At 47.9% G+C, this 17374-nt stretch overlaps 1 protein-coding gene across 1 annotated transcript; it reads left to right on the top strand.

Moving 5' to 3' along the window:
- Positions 1 to 5708: 5708 nt before the first annotated feature.
- LOC137300233 (keratin, type I cytoskeletal 19-like) lies at positions 5709 to 17236 on the top strand. Its single transcript, XM_067969334.1, has 8 exons — positions 5709 to 6159; positions 6787 to 6869; positions 10678 to 10834; positions 10947 to 11108; positions 12880 to 13005; positions 13094 to 13314; positions 13854 to 13915; positions 16993 to 17236. Exons 1-8 carry the CDS (start codon positions 5746 to 5748, stop codon positions 17094 to 17096), a joined length of 1329 nt encoding a protein of 442 aa, XP_067825435.1. The 5' UTR covers positions 5709 to 5745; the 3' UTR covers positions 17097 to 17236.
- The last annotated feature ends 138 nt before the right edge of the window (positions 17237 to 17374 follow it).

The following is a 17374-nucleotide window of genomic DNA, read 5'->3' as shown; positions in this document are numbered from 1 at the left end:
GGGTGTTAAAGATCCCACAGCACTATTCGAAGAAGAGTGGGGAGTCCTCCTGGTGTCCCAGCCAACATTCCTCCCTCAAACATCATCACCAGGTTAGTGATCACTGATCTTGATGTTTGTGGGACCTTGCTATATACAAAATGGCTGATGTGATCATCCTGAGAAGCTGGGTTGTGTGAAGGTGGAATCCTCTAAACCTGTGGGATGTTGGGTATACGGCTAAACCCAATCTGAGACAGTTAGAGGCATAGCTATGGATAGACTGTAAAGTAGTGTTGCAGCTGTATCAATGTTATTGGTTATTATTAAATATACTCTTCTATATGCATAAATGTGAATACTATTAACTGCGTCAAGCTATTTAATGGTATTCACAAGTCAGAATTGTCCTGCTCCTCTTAGAGCTTTGACTAATACACGTTTCCCATTGTAATACAGTGATGCAAATTTGCATTTCTCTATGTGTGTATGACCTGAGAGGATGATCCCCACCCCAAACGTTTGCACACACAAAGTTCATTTATACCACAGATACCACATTTGTATGTTCCATGGGACCGTCTCTGCCCTTCCCTCGCCCTGGGCTCCTCGTCATGATGGGGATAATTATTGCCACTTAGGAATTACCTCCTGGTCTTTAAATTACTTGTCAAGTTTCAACTTGAAGTCGGAGCGATTTTCTTCCACTTTTGCTGTCCTAGCATTTAAACCATTAAATTGATCCCTTTGATGCACTCGAAGCTGCTGTGGATGGACTGTCACTACCTGAGGCAAAATTAGCCTGGTCAAAGTGACACAACAAAAAGTGATTCTCTGTTGAAAATCTCTGTAGGGTATCAATAAAGCATCTGGATTGTGGGAAAACCCCCAAGAAATGTTAAACTCAAACAAACTGCTGGGCTTTAGGATTGAGTCCACCCATGAATCGCACAGAAAGGAGCCAGATTGCATTCTTGATCTCCTTGGCAACGGTTCCATTGAAAGAAGAAAGACTTGCATTTCTACAGCGCATTTCACCACCTCAGGACGTCCCAAAGTGCTTTACAGCCAATGAAATACTTTTGAAGTGTAGTCACCGTTGTAATGTAGGAAACGCGGCAGCCAAGTTGCACACAGCAAGATCCCACAAGCAGCAGTCTGGTAATGACCAGATAATTTGCTTTTAGTGATGTTGGTTGAGGGATAAATATTGGCCAGGACACCAGGGAGAACTCCCTCTGCTCTTCTTCAAAATAGTGCCATGGGATCTTTTACGTCCATTTGAGAGGGCAGATGAGGCCTCGGTTTAACATCTCATCCAAAAGACGGCACCTCCGACAGTGCAGCGCTCCCTCAGTACTGCCCCTCCGACAGTGCAGCGCTCCCTCAGTACTGACCCTCCGACAGTGCAGCGCTCTCTCAGTACTGCCCCTCCGACAGTGCGGCGCTCCCTCAGTACTGACCCTCCGACAGTGCAGCGCTCCCTCAGTACTGACCCTCCAACAGTGCAGCACTACCTCAGTACTGACCCCCTGACAGTGCAGCACTCCCACAGTACTGACCCTCCGACAGTGCAGCGCTCCCTCAGTACTGCCCCTCCGACAGTGCAGCGCTCCCTCAGTACTGACCCTCCGACAGTGCAGCGCTCTCTCAGTACTGCCCCTCCGACAGTGCGGCGCTCCCTCAGTACTGACCCTCCGACAGTGCAGCGCTCCCTCAGTACTGACCCTCCAACAGTGCAGCACTACCTCAGTACTGACCCCCTGACAGTGCAGCACTCCCACAGTACTGACCCTCCGACAGTGCAGCGCTCCCTCAGTACTCACCCTCCGACAGTGCAGCGCTCCCTCAGTACTGACCCTCCGACAGTGCAGCGCTTCCTCAGTACTGACCCTCCGACAGTGCAGCGCTCCCTCAGAACTGACCCTCCGACAGTGCAGCGCTCCCTCACTACTGACCCTCCGACAGTGCAGCGCTCCCTCACTACTGACCCTCCGACAGTGCAGCGCTCCCTCAGTACTGACCCTCCGACAGTGCAGCGCTCCCTCACTACTGACCCTCCGACAGTGCAGCGCTCCCTCAGTACTGACCCTCCGACAGTGCAGCGCTCCCTCAGTACTGACCCTCCAACAGTGCAGCACTACCTCAGTACTGACCCCCTGACAGTGCAGCACTCCCACAGTACTGACCCTCCGACAGTGCAGCGCTCCCTCAGTACTCACCCTCCGACAGTGCAGCGCTCCCTCAGTACTGACCCTCCGACAGTGCAGCGCTTCCTCAGTACTGACCCTCCGACAGTGCAGCGCTCCCTCAGTACTGACCCTCCGACAGTGCAGCGCTCCCTCAGTACTGACCCTCCGACAGTGCAGCGCTCCCTCAGTACTGACCCTCCGACAGTGCAGCGCTCCCTCAGTACTCACCCTCCGACAGTGCAGCGCTCCCTCAGTACTGACCCTCCGACAGTGCAGCGCTCCCTCAGTACTCACCCTCCGACAGTGCAGCACTCCCCCAGTACTCACCCTCCGACAGTGCAGCGCTCCCTCAGTACTGACCCTCCGACAGTGCAGCGCTCCCTCAGTACTGCCCCTCCGACAGTGCAGCGCTCCCTCACTACTGACCCTCCGACAGTGCAGCGCTCCCTCAGTACTGACCCTCCGACAGTGCAGCACTCCCTCAGTACTGAACCTCCGACAGTGCAGCGCTCCCTCAGTACTGACCCTCCGACAGTGCAGCACTCCCTCAGTACTGACCCTCCGACAGTGCAGCGCTCCCTCAGTACTGACCCTCCGACAGTGCAGCACTCCCTCAGTACTGACCCTCCGACAGTGCAGCGCTCCCTCAGTACTGACCCTTCGACAGTGCAGCACTCCCTCAGTACTGACCCTCCGACAGTGCAGCGCTCCCTCAGTACTGACCCTCCGACAGTGCAGCACTCCCTCAGTACTGACCCTCCGACAGTGCAGCGCTCCCTCAGTACTGACCCTCCGACAGTGCAGCACTCCCTCAGTACTGACCCTCCGACAGTGCAGCGCTCCCTCAGTACTGACCCTCCGACAGTGCAGCACTCCCTCAGTACTGACCCTCCGACAGTGCAGCGCTCCCTCAGTACTGACCCTCCGACAGTGCAGCACTCCTGCAGTACTGACCCTCCGACAGTGCAGCACTCCCTCAGTACTGACCCTCCGACAGTGCAGCGCTCCCTCAGTACTGACCCTCCGACAGTGCGGCGCTCCCTCAGTACTGACCCTCCGACAGTGCAGCGCTCCCTCAGTACTGACCCTCCGACAGTGCAGCACTCCCTCAGTACTGACCCTCCGACAGTGCAGCGCTCCCTCAGTACTGACCCTCCGACAGTGCAGCACTCCTGCAGTACTGACCCTCCGACAGTGCAGCACTCCTGCAGTACTGACCCTCCGACAGTGCAGCACTCCTGCAGTACTGACCCTCCGACAGTGCAGCGCTCCCTCAGTACTGACCCTCCGACAGTGCAGCACTCCTGCAGTACTGCACTGGGATTGTCAGCCTGGATTTTGTGCTCAGGTCTCTGGAGTGGGACTTGACCCCACGACCTTCTGACAGTGTTGGAGTGTGCTACTACTGAGCCACGGCTGTCACTTCAGTGCTGTCCTGAGTTGGGTGAGTCAGTCTGGCTGTGATGGCTGACCACACTCATGGGGTCCTGCCATTGGTCACTGTCACAACTCACACATAAAAAGTGGCCAAGTTGGGTTAAGCAACAGAAGGTGAACCAGATCCCAACAACCAGTCAACAGCTTCTGCATGGTGGGACAAAGTTGAGGAAAAATAATCATTCGTTGCATATTTCTTTAATCTTCCAGCATCTACACTGGAAGAGTTAAGCAAACAGGGACATTAATTTTTAATTGCTTCTTTGAAACTCCCTCAGGGTGCACATTGCACCCGGCTCTACATCATCTGTTTCATTGACGAATATCCTGGAGATTATTACTTTAATCAAAAAGCTTTTTTTCCAAAAATACATAATCTGCAATTCTGTCAGAGTTATTTGTCCTTTATGCAGGGCTGTGGGGAAGGAACAGGGGAGTGGGACTAATTGGATAGCTCTTTCAAAGAGCTGGCACAGGCATGATGGGCCGAACGGCTTCCTGTGTTGTATTATTCTATGGTGAAGATCACTGGTGAAGCATTTAGACCTTTGCTGTTGTTTCTCCAGCCCAGTGGTTGGAGATGTTTTTCAGTGAGGGCAATCACGGGTGAAACTGGTGGTGTCAGGGACCAGAAACCTCAACATCTCTGCCATTTTCCTCTAGACATTGAACCTGCAATTCCTCACAAATCTCCATTTGTCCATTTTATAATCGTTTGGAAGCACTGGGATAAGAATTAAAATAACACCAGTATCCCAATTAAAACACAAATATGTAAAAATTAAATTCTAATTCTCCAGCAGATCATTTGGTTCTGTTTTTACATTTATAATCAGGTGTCAGCCTGTCGTGGGTTCGAGTCCCACTCCAGAGACTTGAGCAAAAACTCCAGGCTGACGCTCCCAGTGCAGTCCTGAGGGAGTGCTGCACTGTCGGAGGTGCCCTCTTTCAGATGAGATGTTAAGTCGAGGCTCCCTCTGCCCTCTCAAGTGGACGTAAAAAACCCCATGCAGTACTTTGAAGAAGAGCAGGGGAGTTCTCAACATCACGAAAAATACAGATTGTCTGGTCATTATCACATTGCTGTTTGTGGGATCTTGCTGTGCGCAAATTGGCTGCCGCGTTTCCTACATTACAACAGTGACTACACTTCAAAAAAAAGTACTCTGTTTGCTGTGAAGCGCTTTGGGACGTCCTGGGATTGTGAAAGGCTGTAGAAATACAAGTCCCTTTATTTTTTACATAGATGGAGTGGATTGAACAGCATGGGTGAGGAAAAAAATGTTCTCAACTGCTAATCCCCCTCTCCCGTTCCTCCCTCTCCTATCATCCCTCTTCTTTCCCCCAATGATTCCCCGTCACTGATAATCAGACATAAACGCCCCGGGATTGTTACTGAATGCCGGGGCTGCACCCACTTTACCCGTTGAGGCTTCAGTGACTAAACTGGTTTTCAGTGGGAACAAAGCACAACCCCTGCCATGGGCACAGGTCGATCCAGCTCCCAGCCCTGTGGTGGTCTCACAAAATCTCACTGCCCCTAAAGTTCTGACTGAGGCAGTGAAATCTCAACCTCCTCTCACCCTGACTGGCCTGTGGGTGGGGGGAACTGCTGTCCAACTTGTTTGAGTGCGAGTACAGAAATTCTAGCTTGTTGTCAGGAATCTATTTAAAATGTGAGTGTTAACCTTCAGGGTAAATAAAGCCAGATCTTCAAAACTTCTCCATGGGCTCCAGCCCCTGCGACCTACACAGTGGCGAACTCCCCTGAGAAGCTTTTACGGACTGAACAAAAAAAAAAGAGATTCAATATTTTTTAAAAACTCACAGAACAGCACAAGTAAAACGCTGACAATTGTTTCTCGGATGGATTAGATTTTACAACAATTCTGCAACCCTTGGATCAAAAAGTGCAAAGAATAAATCACCGTGGGACAGGACGAGGGTGTGTTCAGGGCGAGGAGCCCATTCTAAATGTCAAGGTGTGAAGGGAGCCTCTGGCAGGGATCTGATAACAAGTCCAGATGTGCCTGTGCCCAGACTGCGGGCCAATGGGTGGGAGAGGAGGGGCGGGATGGGCTATAAAGCTGAGCCAGGCTGCGGGCTCCAGCAGCTCGGTCCCTCCGCTCCCAGCACCATGTCTTTCCGCTCATCCTCCAGCCTTTGGTCCTCGGTCCCCGGGACCAGCGCGTCCTTCAAACAGCAGCGGGCCGGCGGCGGCTACCGGGCGGCCAGCCTCCATGGAGAGGGAAGGAGCGAGATGTCCCGGGTCTCCTCCGTCAGCCTGCGGGGCGGCGGGGGCTTCGGAAAGGGGGGAGGAATTTCCTTGGCCGCTGCGGGAAGCTTCAGCTCAGGGTCGGCCGCTCAGAACGAGAAGCAGACGATGCAGAACCTCAATGACCGTCTGGCCACTTACCTGGACAAGGTCCGCGCCCTGGAGACCTCCAACTCCAGCCTGGAGCTGGAGATCCGGCAGTTCTACGAGAAGAACTCTGTCATCAGCAGAGACCTCACTCCCTACTGGGTCACCATTGGCGACCTCCGGGACCAGGTACACGGGGAGGGAGGGAGGGAGGCGAGAGACAAGTTCCCGCAGGGTATCAGAGAGATGCTGGACCATTGGGTGGGAATTCTGCCCGGCGCTCTGGGCAACAACTTCTGCAATGATGGAGGAGGGAGGAGGGAGGAGGAGGAAATCTCCACCGGCCAGGAGATGGAGGATGAGATAAAGTGGAGCTCAAGTGGTGACTTTTGAGGAGGTTTTTGAAGTTGGGGAGAGATGTAACAAAGCGAGGGATCTGGGGAGAGTATCGGGGCATCAATGGTTGAAGGCCACCCAGGAATGGGAGAGGTGCAGTGGAGGAGGGAGGGAGGGAGGGAGGGGGGGGGAGACCGGGGAGAGAGGGTGGGAGACCGGGGAGAGAGGGTGGGAGACCGGGGAGGGAGCGGTGCAATGGACCAGAGGGAGAGGTGCAGTGGACCGGGGGAGGGAGAGGTGGAATGGACCAGAGGTGGCAGTGCAGGGGATGCAAATGAAATGTCGGAGTGCCCTAGGGTTATGGTTTCAGTGTGAACTGAAGGCAGTGGCGAAGGTTGGACAGTGGGTGGTGTTACTGTAAGGTCCATCCTTCTCATTCACTGTCAGAAACCATCGTTAATCTCCTGTTTTTTCCCACAGATTTATGGTCTAATCACCGACAATTCCAGGCTGATGCTGCAGATGGATAATTCCAAACTTGCTGCAGACGACTTCAAAGTCAAGTGAGTCTTTAAATAATAAATGTCAGTAGCTGTGTAATGTGGGGGAGCTGATGGCAGTCGGCGACTCTCTGCCTCACCTGTGCTGCCCACTTGTCTCCCTCCTCATCTACCTTCAGCTTTTTCCTGTGTCTGCTCCATTCCTCCCCCTGCTGAATCGTTAATACTGGGCTCAATAAATAATCTTCAGATTCGGATACATTTTAGTATTGCAACGGTTGAGTTAGAATGTGTCCTGTTATTTCCCTCTTGCCCAGACACACACTCAATAAATCTCGGGTGGACTCTATCGACACTAAAGGCCATGATCAGTGCTTTCAGAAAAACAAACGTGTTTAGAACTTAACTTCCTTCTTGGATCCAACATCAGCTCAGCTTCCCTCTGGGCTCGATCTGGGTCCTTTATCTGATCTGTCCTGCCTGTCTTGAAGCCACAGGGAACAGATGGCCATTGTGCCTTTCGATGGTGTTTTATGACAGTAAATTTGGTTAATCCACAGCCGTTGCAATAAGTTAAACACAGATTTTCAATTGTTTCATTCTTTGTTTTGCTGCTGGCAGCCTATGTAACAGTGAATATACTACCCAATCCAAAGAGTGACAGTGAGTATAGCACCCGATCCAAAGATTGACAGTGAGTATACTCCTGATCCAAAGAGTGACAGTGAGTATACTAGCCGATCCAAAGAGTGACAGTGAGTATACTACCCGATCCAAAGAGTGACAGTGAGTATACTACCCAATCCAAAGAGTGACAGTGAGTATACTCCCAATCCAAAGAGTGACAGTGAGTATACTAGCCGATCCAAAGAGTGACAGTGAGTATACTCCCGATCCAAAGAGTGACAGTGAGCATACTACCCAATCCAAAGAGTGACAGTGAGTATACTACCCAATCCAAAGAGTGACAGTGAGTATACTACCCAATCCAAAGAGTGACAGTGAGTATACTACCCAATCCAAAGAGTGACAGTGAGTATACTCCCAATCCAAAGAGTGACAGTGAGTATACTACCCAATCCAAAGAGTGACAGTGAGTATACTACCCAATCCAAAGAGTGACAGTGAGTATACTACCCAATCCAAAGAGTGACAGTGAGTATACTACCCAATCCAAAGAGTGACAGTGAGTATACTCCTGATCCAAAGAGTGACAGTGAGTATACTCCCAATCCAAAGAGTGACAGTGAGTATACTACCCAATCCAAAGAGTGACAGTGAGCATACTACCCAATCCAAAGAGTGACAGTGAGTATACTCCCGATCCAAAGAGTGACAGTGAGTATACTACCCAATCCAAAGAGTGACAGTGAGTATACTCCCAATCCAAAGAGTGACAGTGAGTATACTAGCCGATCCAAAGAGTGACAGTGAGTATACTCCCGATCCAAAGAGTGACAGTGAGCATACTACCCAATCCAAAGAGTGACAGTGAGTATACTACCCAATCCAAAGAGTGACAGTGAGTATACTACCCAATCCAAAGAGTGACAATGAGTATACTCCCAATCCAAAGAGTGACAGTGAGTATACTACCCAATCCAAAGAGTGACAATGAGTATACTACCCAATCCAAAGAGTGACAGTGAGTATACTACCCAATCCAAAGAGTGACAGTGAGTATACTACCCAATCCAAAGAGTGACAGTGAGTATACTCCTGATCCAAAGAGTGACAGTGAGTATACTCCCAATCCAAAGAGTGACAGTGAGTATACTACCCAATCCAAAGAGTGACAGTGAGCATACTACCCAATCCAAAGAGTGACAGTGAGTATACTCCCGATCCAAAGAGTGACAGTGAGTATACTCCCCGATCCAAAGAGTGACAGTGAGTATACTCCTGATCCAAAGAGTGACAGTGAGTATACTCCCAATCCAAAGAGTGACAGTGAGTATACTAGCTGATCCAAAGAGTGACAGTGAGTATACTCCTGATCCAAAGAGTGACAGTGAGTATACTACCCAATCCAAAGAGTGACAGTGAGTATACTACCCGATCCAAAGAGTGACAGTGAGTATACTACCCGATCCAAAGAGTGGCAGTGAGTATACTCCTGATCCAAAGAGTGACAGTGAGTATACTAGCCGATCCAAAGAGTGACAGTGAGTATACTACCCGATCCAAAGAGTGACAGTGAGTATACTCCTGATCCAAAGAGTGACAGTGAGTATACTACCCGATCCAGAGTGACAGTGAGTATACTACCCGATCCAGAGTGACAGTGAGTATACTACCCGATCCAAAGAGTGACAGTGAGTATACTACCCGATCCAAAGAGTGACAGTGAGTATACTACCCGATCCAAAGAGTGACAGTGAGTATACTACCTGATCCAAAGAGTGACAGTGAGTATACTACCTGATCCAAAGAGTGACAGTGAGTATACTACCCGACCCAGAGTGACAGTGAGTATACTCCCAATCCAAAGAGTGACAGTGAGTATACTACCCGATCCAGAGTGACAGTGAGTATATACTATCTGATCTAGAGAGTAACAGAGCTGAACTGGCGTGTGTGTGTTGTTCATAATCTGATCTGCACCTGTCCATCACAGCATCAATCAACACTCATTCTGATTCTCACTGTTCTGGTCGTGATGTTTTGCAGTTGGTGATAGGTTAAATGCAGCTAGGGCACAATACAAAATGGGTAATTTTGGTGCTTAAAGGTGCCATTAAACCACCAGGTTTGCAGCGGTACAAAGCAGTTTGCACTTTGCAGTGACACGGAAGTCATGGTATAAATCCAGGATTGAGCTCAGCCTCTCTGGTGCCATCAGATTCACAGGGTCTATGATGAGTACACAAGATTTACATGATCAATTCTAATATTGGTTCTGCCCTGTTTTCTCCTGAAATTGTGGCCTTTGGCTTGGGTAGAGTTTCATGAGCTCAAGTACCTCCCTCACCTGAGGGCCTATTCATCATGTGTGAGTCCAGACAGTGTATGTCAGCATACACGCACACATAAAATAGACACGCACACATATATAGTATAATTTACAGCACAGAAACAGGTCTATCCCGGTGTTTATGCTCCACACGAGCCTCCTCCTCCCTACTTCATCTCACCCTATTGACATTTTCTTCCATTCCTTTCTCCCTCATGTCCCTATCTTCCCTTTAACATGCACACACAATGGGTACACAGATATATACGTGCATGAGGAAGCAGAATAAGCTGCAAAGTTTTTAAATGGAAGACAAGACGTGGCTGAGCTGATATTAACATGAGGGGTCAGGAGGCATAATGAGGGAAATGAAAGACATTCAGGAGATACAGAGAACAACTGAGGCACTGGGGAGGGAGCAGTTGGTGGAAATGGAAAGCAGAGCAGGTTTGCTCAATCTAGGAGCCTGACGTTGTCACTCAGAATCCACACTGATAAGATCAGGTCTCACCTGGATAATGTCAAGGTGTGCGGACTGGAGCTCGATGGCCCTGTACTGGTGACTCCTGCATTAGAGGATGGCTCCGATCTTGTACATGTCACTCGATCCAACTCTGCAGCGAGCCAGTCACATTCCAACATATAAAAATGACGGGCAGGAAAAGGCTAACTCACCATACCTGGGGCATTGTGACTAAACATCCCCCCACCCCCCACAGATGTATAATCTCCTGAGAGAGGCAAAATAACAGAAAAACCCAGGGTCAATAACAAGGTGGGGGGTGGGGAGGAAACCTGGAAAATTCCTCTTCGACCCTCACAGGCAACTGAAACCAGCCCAGGAATCACTTTTTAACACAACTTCAGCAGCAGACTGCAAGGAATAAGAAACATTTTTGCCCTTTCTCTGTCTCATAGATTTGAATCTGAGTTGGGGATCAGAATGTCTGTAGAGAGAGACATCAACGGACTGCGTACAATGCTGGATGACATGACCCTGGACAAGAGTCAGCTGGAGACACAGATCGAGGGTCTAAAGGAAGAGCTGATCTACATCAGGAAAAACCACGAGGATGTAAGCAGCAGGGAAAAATAGAAAATGCACTTCTTTTCGACAAATCATTACTTCCGAGTTGAGTTTACTTTTACGAGTGGGTGTAAGGACTAACTGAACGTTCTCTCCATAGGAGCTGAAGTCACTGCGGTCTCAGATGAGTGGCACAGTCTCTGTGGATATCCAGTCTACAGACTCGATTGATTTGGTTACGGTTCTGGCAGAGGTTCGGAAACAGTACGAAGATATGGTCAAGAAGAACCAGAGTGAAGTGGAAGAATGGTACAAGCAGCAGGTAATGGGGGGAATGGGGAATCCGTGAGTTTACAGTGTGATCACAGCACTGTCACTCTGTTATAAGGTGTCAGCCGTGGCTCAGTGGGAGCACTCTCGCCTTTGAGTCAGAAGATCATGGGTTCAAAGACCCACTCCAGAGACTTGAGCCCATAATCCAGGCTGACACTCCCAGTGTAGTATGGAGGGAGTGCTGCAGTGTCGGAAGTGCCGTCTTTCAGGTGAGACGTTAAGCAGAGGCCTCATCTGCCCTCTCAGGTGGACGTAAAAGATCCCACGGTACTATTCGAAGAAGAACAGGGGAGTTCTCCATGGTGTCCTGGTCATTATTTATCCCTCAACCAAAACAGATTATCTGGTCATTATCTCATTGCTATTTGTGGGATCTTGCTGTGTGTAAATTGGCTGCTGCGTTTCCCAATATTACAACAGTGACCACACTTCAAAAGTACTTCATTGGCTATGAAGCACTTTGGGACATCCTGAGGTTGTGAAAGACGCTATATAAATGCAAGTCTTTCTTTGTTGCTATCACTGATATCCCCTATTATATAAACTGAGAGTGCGCTGTACTGTGCATTGTGGGTGAGGCAAGGGCGGATGGAAGTGAATTGTTACGGATTGTAATTCACAGGGACGGACAGCTCAGTGTAATTCATAAGAACATGAGAAATAGGAGCAGGAGTAGGCCATTCGGCCCCTCTAGCCTGCTCCACCATCAATCAGATCATGGCTGATCTTCAACCTCAACTCCACTTTCCTGCTTGATCCCCATATCCCTTGATTCCCCTAGAGTCCAAAAATCTATCGCTCTCAGCCTTGAATATATTCAACAAAACCCCAAAGGAATAGCTAAAAATAGAACGAACCTGGACTTAAGTTCAGAAAATCAAATTTTAAGGATCACAAGATAAGTACAACTGAAGAGCCTCATTTGGCTCATTTCATCATATTCATCCAGAAAGTCTCTCCGATTCCCCTCCTCCCTCAAACCCAGGCATCCAAGTGTTTCTTAAATGATTCCATGGTTTTAGCCCCACTATCTGACCCAGAAATGTAACATTCTGAACCCTGAACTTCCTGACATCGACCCAGTGTCACTGGTCATGAAGCAGTGTTTCAGAATGACCTTTTCTATTTTAAATCTCTAACATGACCTCTCAGTTTCTTCTTTTCAAGGTTGAAAAATCCAAATTTCTCCAGTCTTTCCGCATAATTTATTCCTCAGCCTCTTGGGATTGGGTCTTGCAGCTTTTCTCTGAGCTCCCTTCTGGGCTCGAACGTCTTTCACATATCTCGGGTGACCGGACTGCAGCACTCGAGGTGCGGTCCTAGCAGGACACAGAGCATGGCTCCCTCCGTCCTCTGCTCCACTGTTTTGACTCCATTGCTCAGCGTTCTATTGGCTTAGTGGCTGCTTTTCTGCAGTGATTGGACCTGTGGAGCCTCTTGCTTGCCAATTGAACTCCTTTCATGTGATTGCTGTCAATTAAAGGAGCAGTAAAAGGTAAAAGGCCCCTTTAACTGAATGAGATACAGTAGCATTATATAAATAAAACAGTTTACCATGGTTCTATTTTAAATGCATGCTGGGATAACTTGGCTCTTTGGCTGCCCTGATATTGTCCAGAACCAAGTAGGCTAATCTTTCATTCCCCAAAATAGTGTAAACGACAAATGTTAATCCTTGACTGTTCAGACCCCAGATGGATGGAGTGTTAGAGGGTTTAATGAAGACTTTGTTCGCTAAAAATGAGTTTTATCTGTTGCAGTGCCTGATTATGCAGAAAGAAGTTGTTGTCAACATTGAGGCTCTTAATGCAGAAAAGTCAGAGATCAGCCAGCTGAGGCAAACCTTACAGGGTCTGGAGATGGAGATGCAGTCCCAGCTCAGCCTGGTGAGTACAGCACAGGACAGAAGCAACCTCACCCCAGCTCTGTAGCGTCACTGGGTTCTTGGTCTGACCAGTCACTCTCTCTATGCAGCTATCGTCTCTGGAGGGAACTCTTCGGGAGACTGAACTTCGCTACGCTGATGAGCGGAACAGACTCCAGGCCACCGTCAGTAACCTGGAGACGGAGCTGGTGGACATCCGGTCTAAAATCCAGCACCATGTCAACGAGTACTCTGATCTCCTGAATATTAAATGTAGGCTGGAGATGGAAATCGCCACATACCGTCGCCTGTTGGAAGGAGAAGGACAGGGGTAAGAAAGTAACCGAATGACCAATAAAGTGTTTCTCCATTCCCTGCACAGATCCTACAGATTCTGAGTGATGTTCTAGTTTAGTTCTGACAATTCTGATTTTGTTTAGCACTAAATTCCCACTTTGCTGTGTTATTTATCTTGCTTAATTCAAATGATTGAATAATTCAGGTGTCAGCCTTGGGTCAGTGCGAGCAGTCTCGCCTCTGAGTCACAAAGAGACTTGAGCCCATAATCTCGGCTGAGACCAGCCTTTTATTTCCAGATTTTAAAAACTAAATTCAAATTCTCAAACTGCCCAGGGTGGGATTTAAATCACATTCTCTGGATTATTAGTCCAGTGACACAATCACTACACGACCATATGATCTTAATGGGAAACTAATCAGAGCTCGGTACAAAGTGCTTTGGGACGTCCTGAGATCATAAAAGGCACGATAGAAATGTAAATCTTTCTTTCTGTACACTCAGTCCCGACTCTCTCGATTTTCTTGCTGGACCAGGTTTTTGGATGTTTTACTGTTTACTCTTTTTTCCAGGAGCCAAATAACACAAACAACAAAAGACATAAAGCAAATTACAGTCAAGGAGGAGGTCAAGGGTGAGTTGGACGTTACTTTCAATCTGATTGACTGCATCACAAACTCACACACAACATGAAGAATTATGTACAGGTAGAGCTTGTAGATAGGGCAGTTAGCGTCGTGTTGACTGGTAGAGGCGGAGACAGCCAGCAATCCCCAAACACCTCAGTTGATAACTTCACTGCCTGGTGTGGTACTGAGTCACACACAACGGGAAGGGCTGATCCCAGGAGGAGATTGTAGGCTGCTACAATCTATCTCAATGCCTAATGGTAGGGAGACAAAAATTAGACAGGGTCCCTAATCCTGATCACTTTCCGGTGAGCTACATTTGAAGGTGTGCCTGTGTGTGAATAGGAAACAAAGGAACATAGGAACAGGAGTCGGCCATTCAGCCCCTCGTGCCTGCTCCGCCATTTGATAAGGTCATGGCTGATCTGTGATCTAACTCCATATACCTGCCTTTGGCCCATATCCCTTAATACCTTTGATTGCCAAAAAGCTATCTATCTCAGATTTAAATTTAGCAATTGAGCTAGTATCAGTTGCCGTTTGCGGAAGAGAGTTCCAAACTTCTACAACCCTTTATGTGTAGAAATGTTTTCTAATCTCGCTCCTGAAAGGTCTGGCTCTAATTTTTAGACTGTGCCCCCTACTCCTAAAATCCCCAACCAGCAGAAATAGTTTTTCTCTATCCACCCTATCCGTTCCCCATAATATCTTATAAACTTCGATCAGATCACCCCTTAACCTTCAAAACTCCAGAGAATACAACCCCAATTTGTGTAATCTCTCCTCGTAACTTAACCCTTGAAGTCCGGGTATCATTCTAGTAAACCTACGCTGCACTCCCTCCAAAGCCAATATGTCCTTCCGAAGGTGCGGTGCCCAGAACTGCTCACAGTACTCCAGGTGCGGTCTAACCAGGGTTTTGTATAGCTGCAGCATAACTTCTGCCCCCTTGTACTCTAGTCCTCTAGATATAAAGGCCAGCATTCCATTAGCCTTATTATTTATTTTCTGCACCTGTTCATGACACTTCAGTGATCTATGTACCTGAACCCCTAGGTCCCTTTGGACATCCACTGTTGCTCAGGAGAGCATTAGGCTCACCCGTGAAGTCCCCCACAGTTGAATAGCCAGCCAACACTGACTGTCTAAGCTCACACGTGGATAATGGCCACTCTGAGTGCTGATGGGTTGCCAGCCCTTGGTATCCTACTGAGTCAGCAAGTTCAGGAAAGGGGTGGAGGGGAAAATGAGGTGTGGGTCAAGGGTAGAATTGTATTCTGTATCTTTCCTGAGCAGGAATTAAGAGGCGAGGTTTTATTGGTTGATGAAATAGAATATCAGAGTGTCCACTGACACCATTGTGTCAGCCAATGAGTTGGAGGTGGGGTGGGACTTACAGTCTATTTTAAGGCAAACAAAGTCTATTTAAACAGCGCACTACAGCAAACAGAATCATAGACTGGTTACTGCACAGAAGGAGGCTATTCGGCCCATCGAGCCTGTGCTGGCTCTCTGCAAGAGCAATCCAGCTAGTCCCACTCCCCTGCCCTTTCTCCGTAACCCTGCAAATTTTTTCCCTTTCGGTATTTATCCAATTCCCTTTTGAATGTCATGATTGAATCTGCCTCCGCCGCCCTTTCAAGCAGTGCATTCCAGATCATAACCACTCGATGCATTAAAAAAGTTTTTCTTCATGTCACCTTTGGTTCTTTTGCCAATTATTTTAAATCTGTGTCCTCTGGTTCTCGACCCTTCTGCCAATGGGAACAGTTTCTCTCTATCGACTCTGTCTAGACCCCTCATGATTTTGAAATTGTGACAGAAACAGAACTCATGACCGAAACTACATCAGCCTCTCCCGATAAAAGCAGGATTATTTCTCCAGAAAAATGCATTGAGTGGAGGATTGTTACATAATACAAATTCTGTGCGTAAAATCAATCCCAATCACTTACAGCGGTGCAGCCTCCAGGGGTGATTGGGTAATTCCCCCATCAATCATCTCCATTCTGGCCGAGACTTGTGGTGCTGCTATATACAGGCATAGAATAGACTGACACCTAGTGTAGTGAATATTAACTCAACCAAAATACCTGCATGTCAAGGTTCTTATTTAATCTGATCATTGCAGCAAAATATAAAGCAGTAAATGGAACCTTTACGCGTGTCGGGCTAACGCTAGGGTGAGGCCCACAGACGCTCTTTCCTTGGTGCGTCCCTTTATTACACCATTTACAACACGGCACTACCGCTGGAATCACCAATCACCAGATGGTTTTGTCCCTGAACCAGAGCACGAGTGGAGACAATGGGATAGACGGTCACCTCAGTGGCTACTGTTACATTCTGTCTTTAAGAGGCTGTGAGCTTTCAGCTTGTCGCGCAGGGCACAGGTTGCTGGCTGGAGTGTGGCCCAGGATTGCCCTGGAGTCTCCAGGAATTAAAGATTAATTTCCAGGACACTGCTATGAGCAAAAACCCGGGAGAAAAATCATAGGGATTTTTTAAAAAAAAGTGTGCGATTTTCTTCATTTTCTTAGAATGAATGAAATAATAAATGTTCAATCAGAGTAGGTACAACACAGGAGGCCATTTGGCCCATCATAACTCTGCCAGCTCTTTGAAAGAACTATCAAATTAGTCCCACTCCCCCTGCTCTTTCCCCACAGCCCTGTAAATTTTTCCCCTTCAAGTATTTATCCAATTCCCTTTTGAAAGTTACTATTTAATCTGCTCCCACTGCCCTTTTATAAAAAATATTGGTGTTGGGATAAAAAGGCTGTTTGACTGATGGTCAAGAATCATCCAATCAGGTAATGAAGAGACTGCTTGCATTCTGATTGGTGCGGGACCTTGCGAGGATGGACGTGTTAGGTGACCAATGGCAGGAGCGTGGGGGCAGGGCTTAGTTGAAGGTGGGAGGTCATTTGATGAAACCTCCAGGAATACGTCCATTCAAGAGTTGGGAACCCTGGTGTGGCCAGAATCGTAAAGACACAAACTTGACTTTAACAACTACAGATTAATGAACCCACTGAATAATCATCCAATTAATCCACTGGTTAACATTTTTTTTTTAAAGTGCCTGTCACCACGACAAAGAGGAGAGTGGTGACAATGGTGGAAGACCGGGTGAATGGACAACTGGTGTCTCAGCGTATGGAGGAGATTGAGGTCGACGATTAGACAGTTAAACACTTTGCTCTTTGCTTTTCCAAAAAAAAGTCCTTTTACAATAGAGAAAATCAAACTGAATAATCGCAACTGTTAATGATTTTACATTTTCTGAATTTCTGAGCATCTAATAAAGTCTCCTTTTGTGGAAACGATTGTCCTGATTTGTAATGTTTCGAGTTCCTCCCTACAGACACAATTTTGTCTTATCTCATCTTCAAATTGAATAGAAGTGTCTGGAGTCTGTGGGCCAGTCTGACTGAGTATCAAGACTGAACCCTCGTGGGGCT

The sequence above is a fragment of the Heptranchias perlo genome, chromosome 30 (assembly GCF_035084215.1).
Source record: "Heptranchias perlo isolate sHepPer1 chromosome 30, sHepPer1.hap1, whole genome shotgun sequence".
Lineage (NCBI taxonomy): Eukaryota > Metazoa > Chordata > Chondrichthyes > Hexanchiformes > Hexanchidae > Heptranchias > Heptranchias perlo.
The sequence above is the reverse complement of the archived record's forward strand: the minus strand, read 5'-3'. Positions and strand labels throughout refer to the sequence as shown.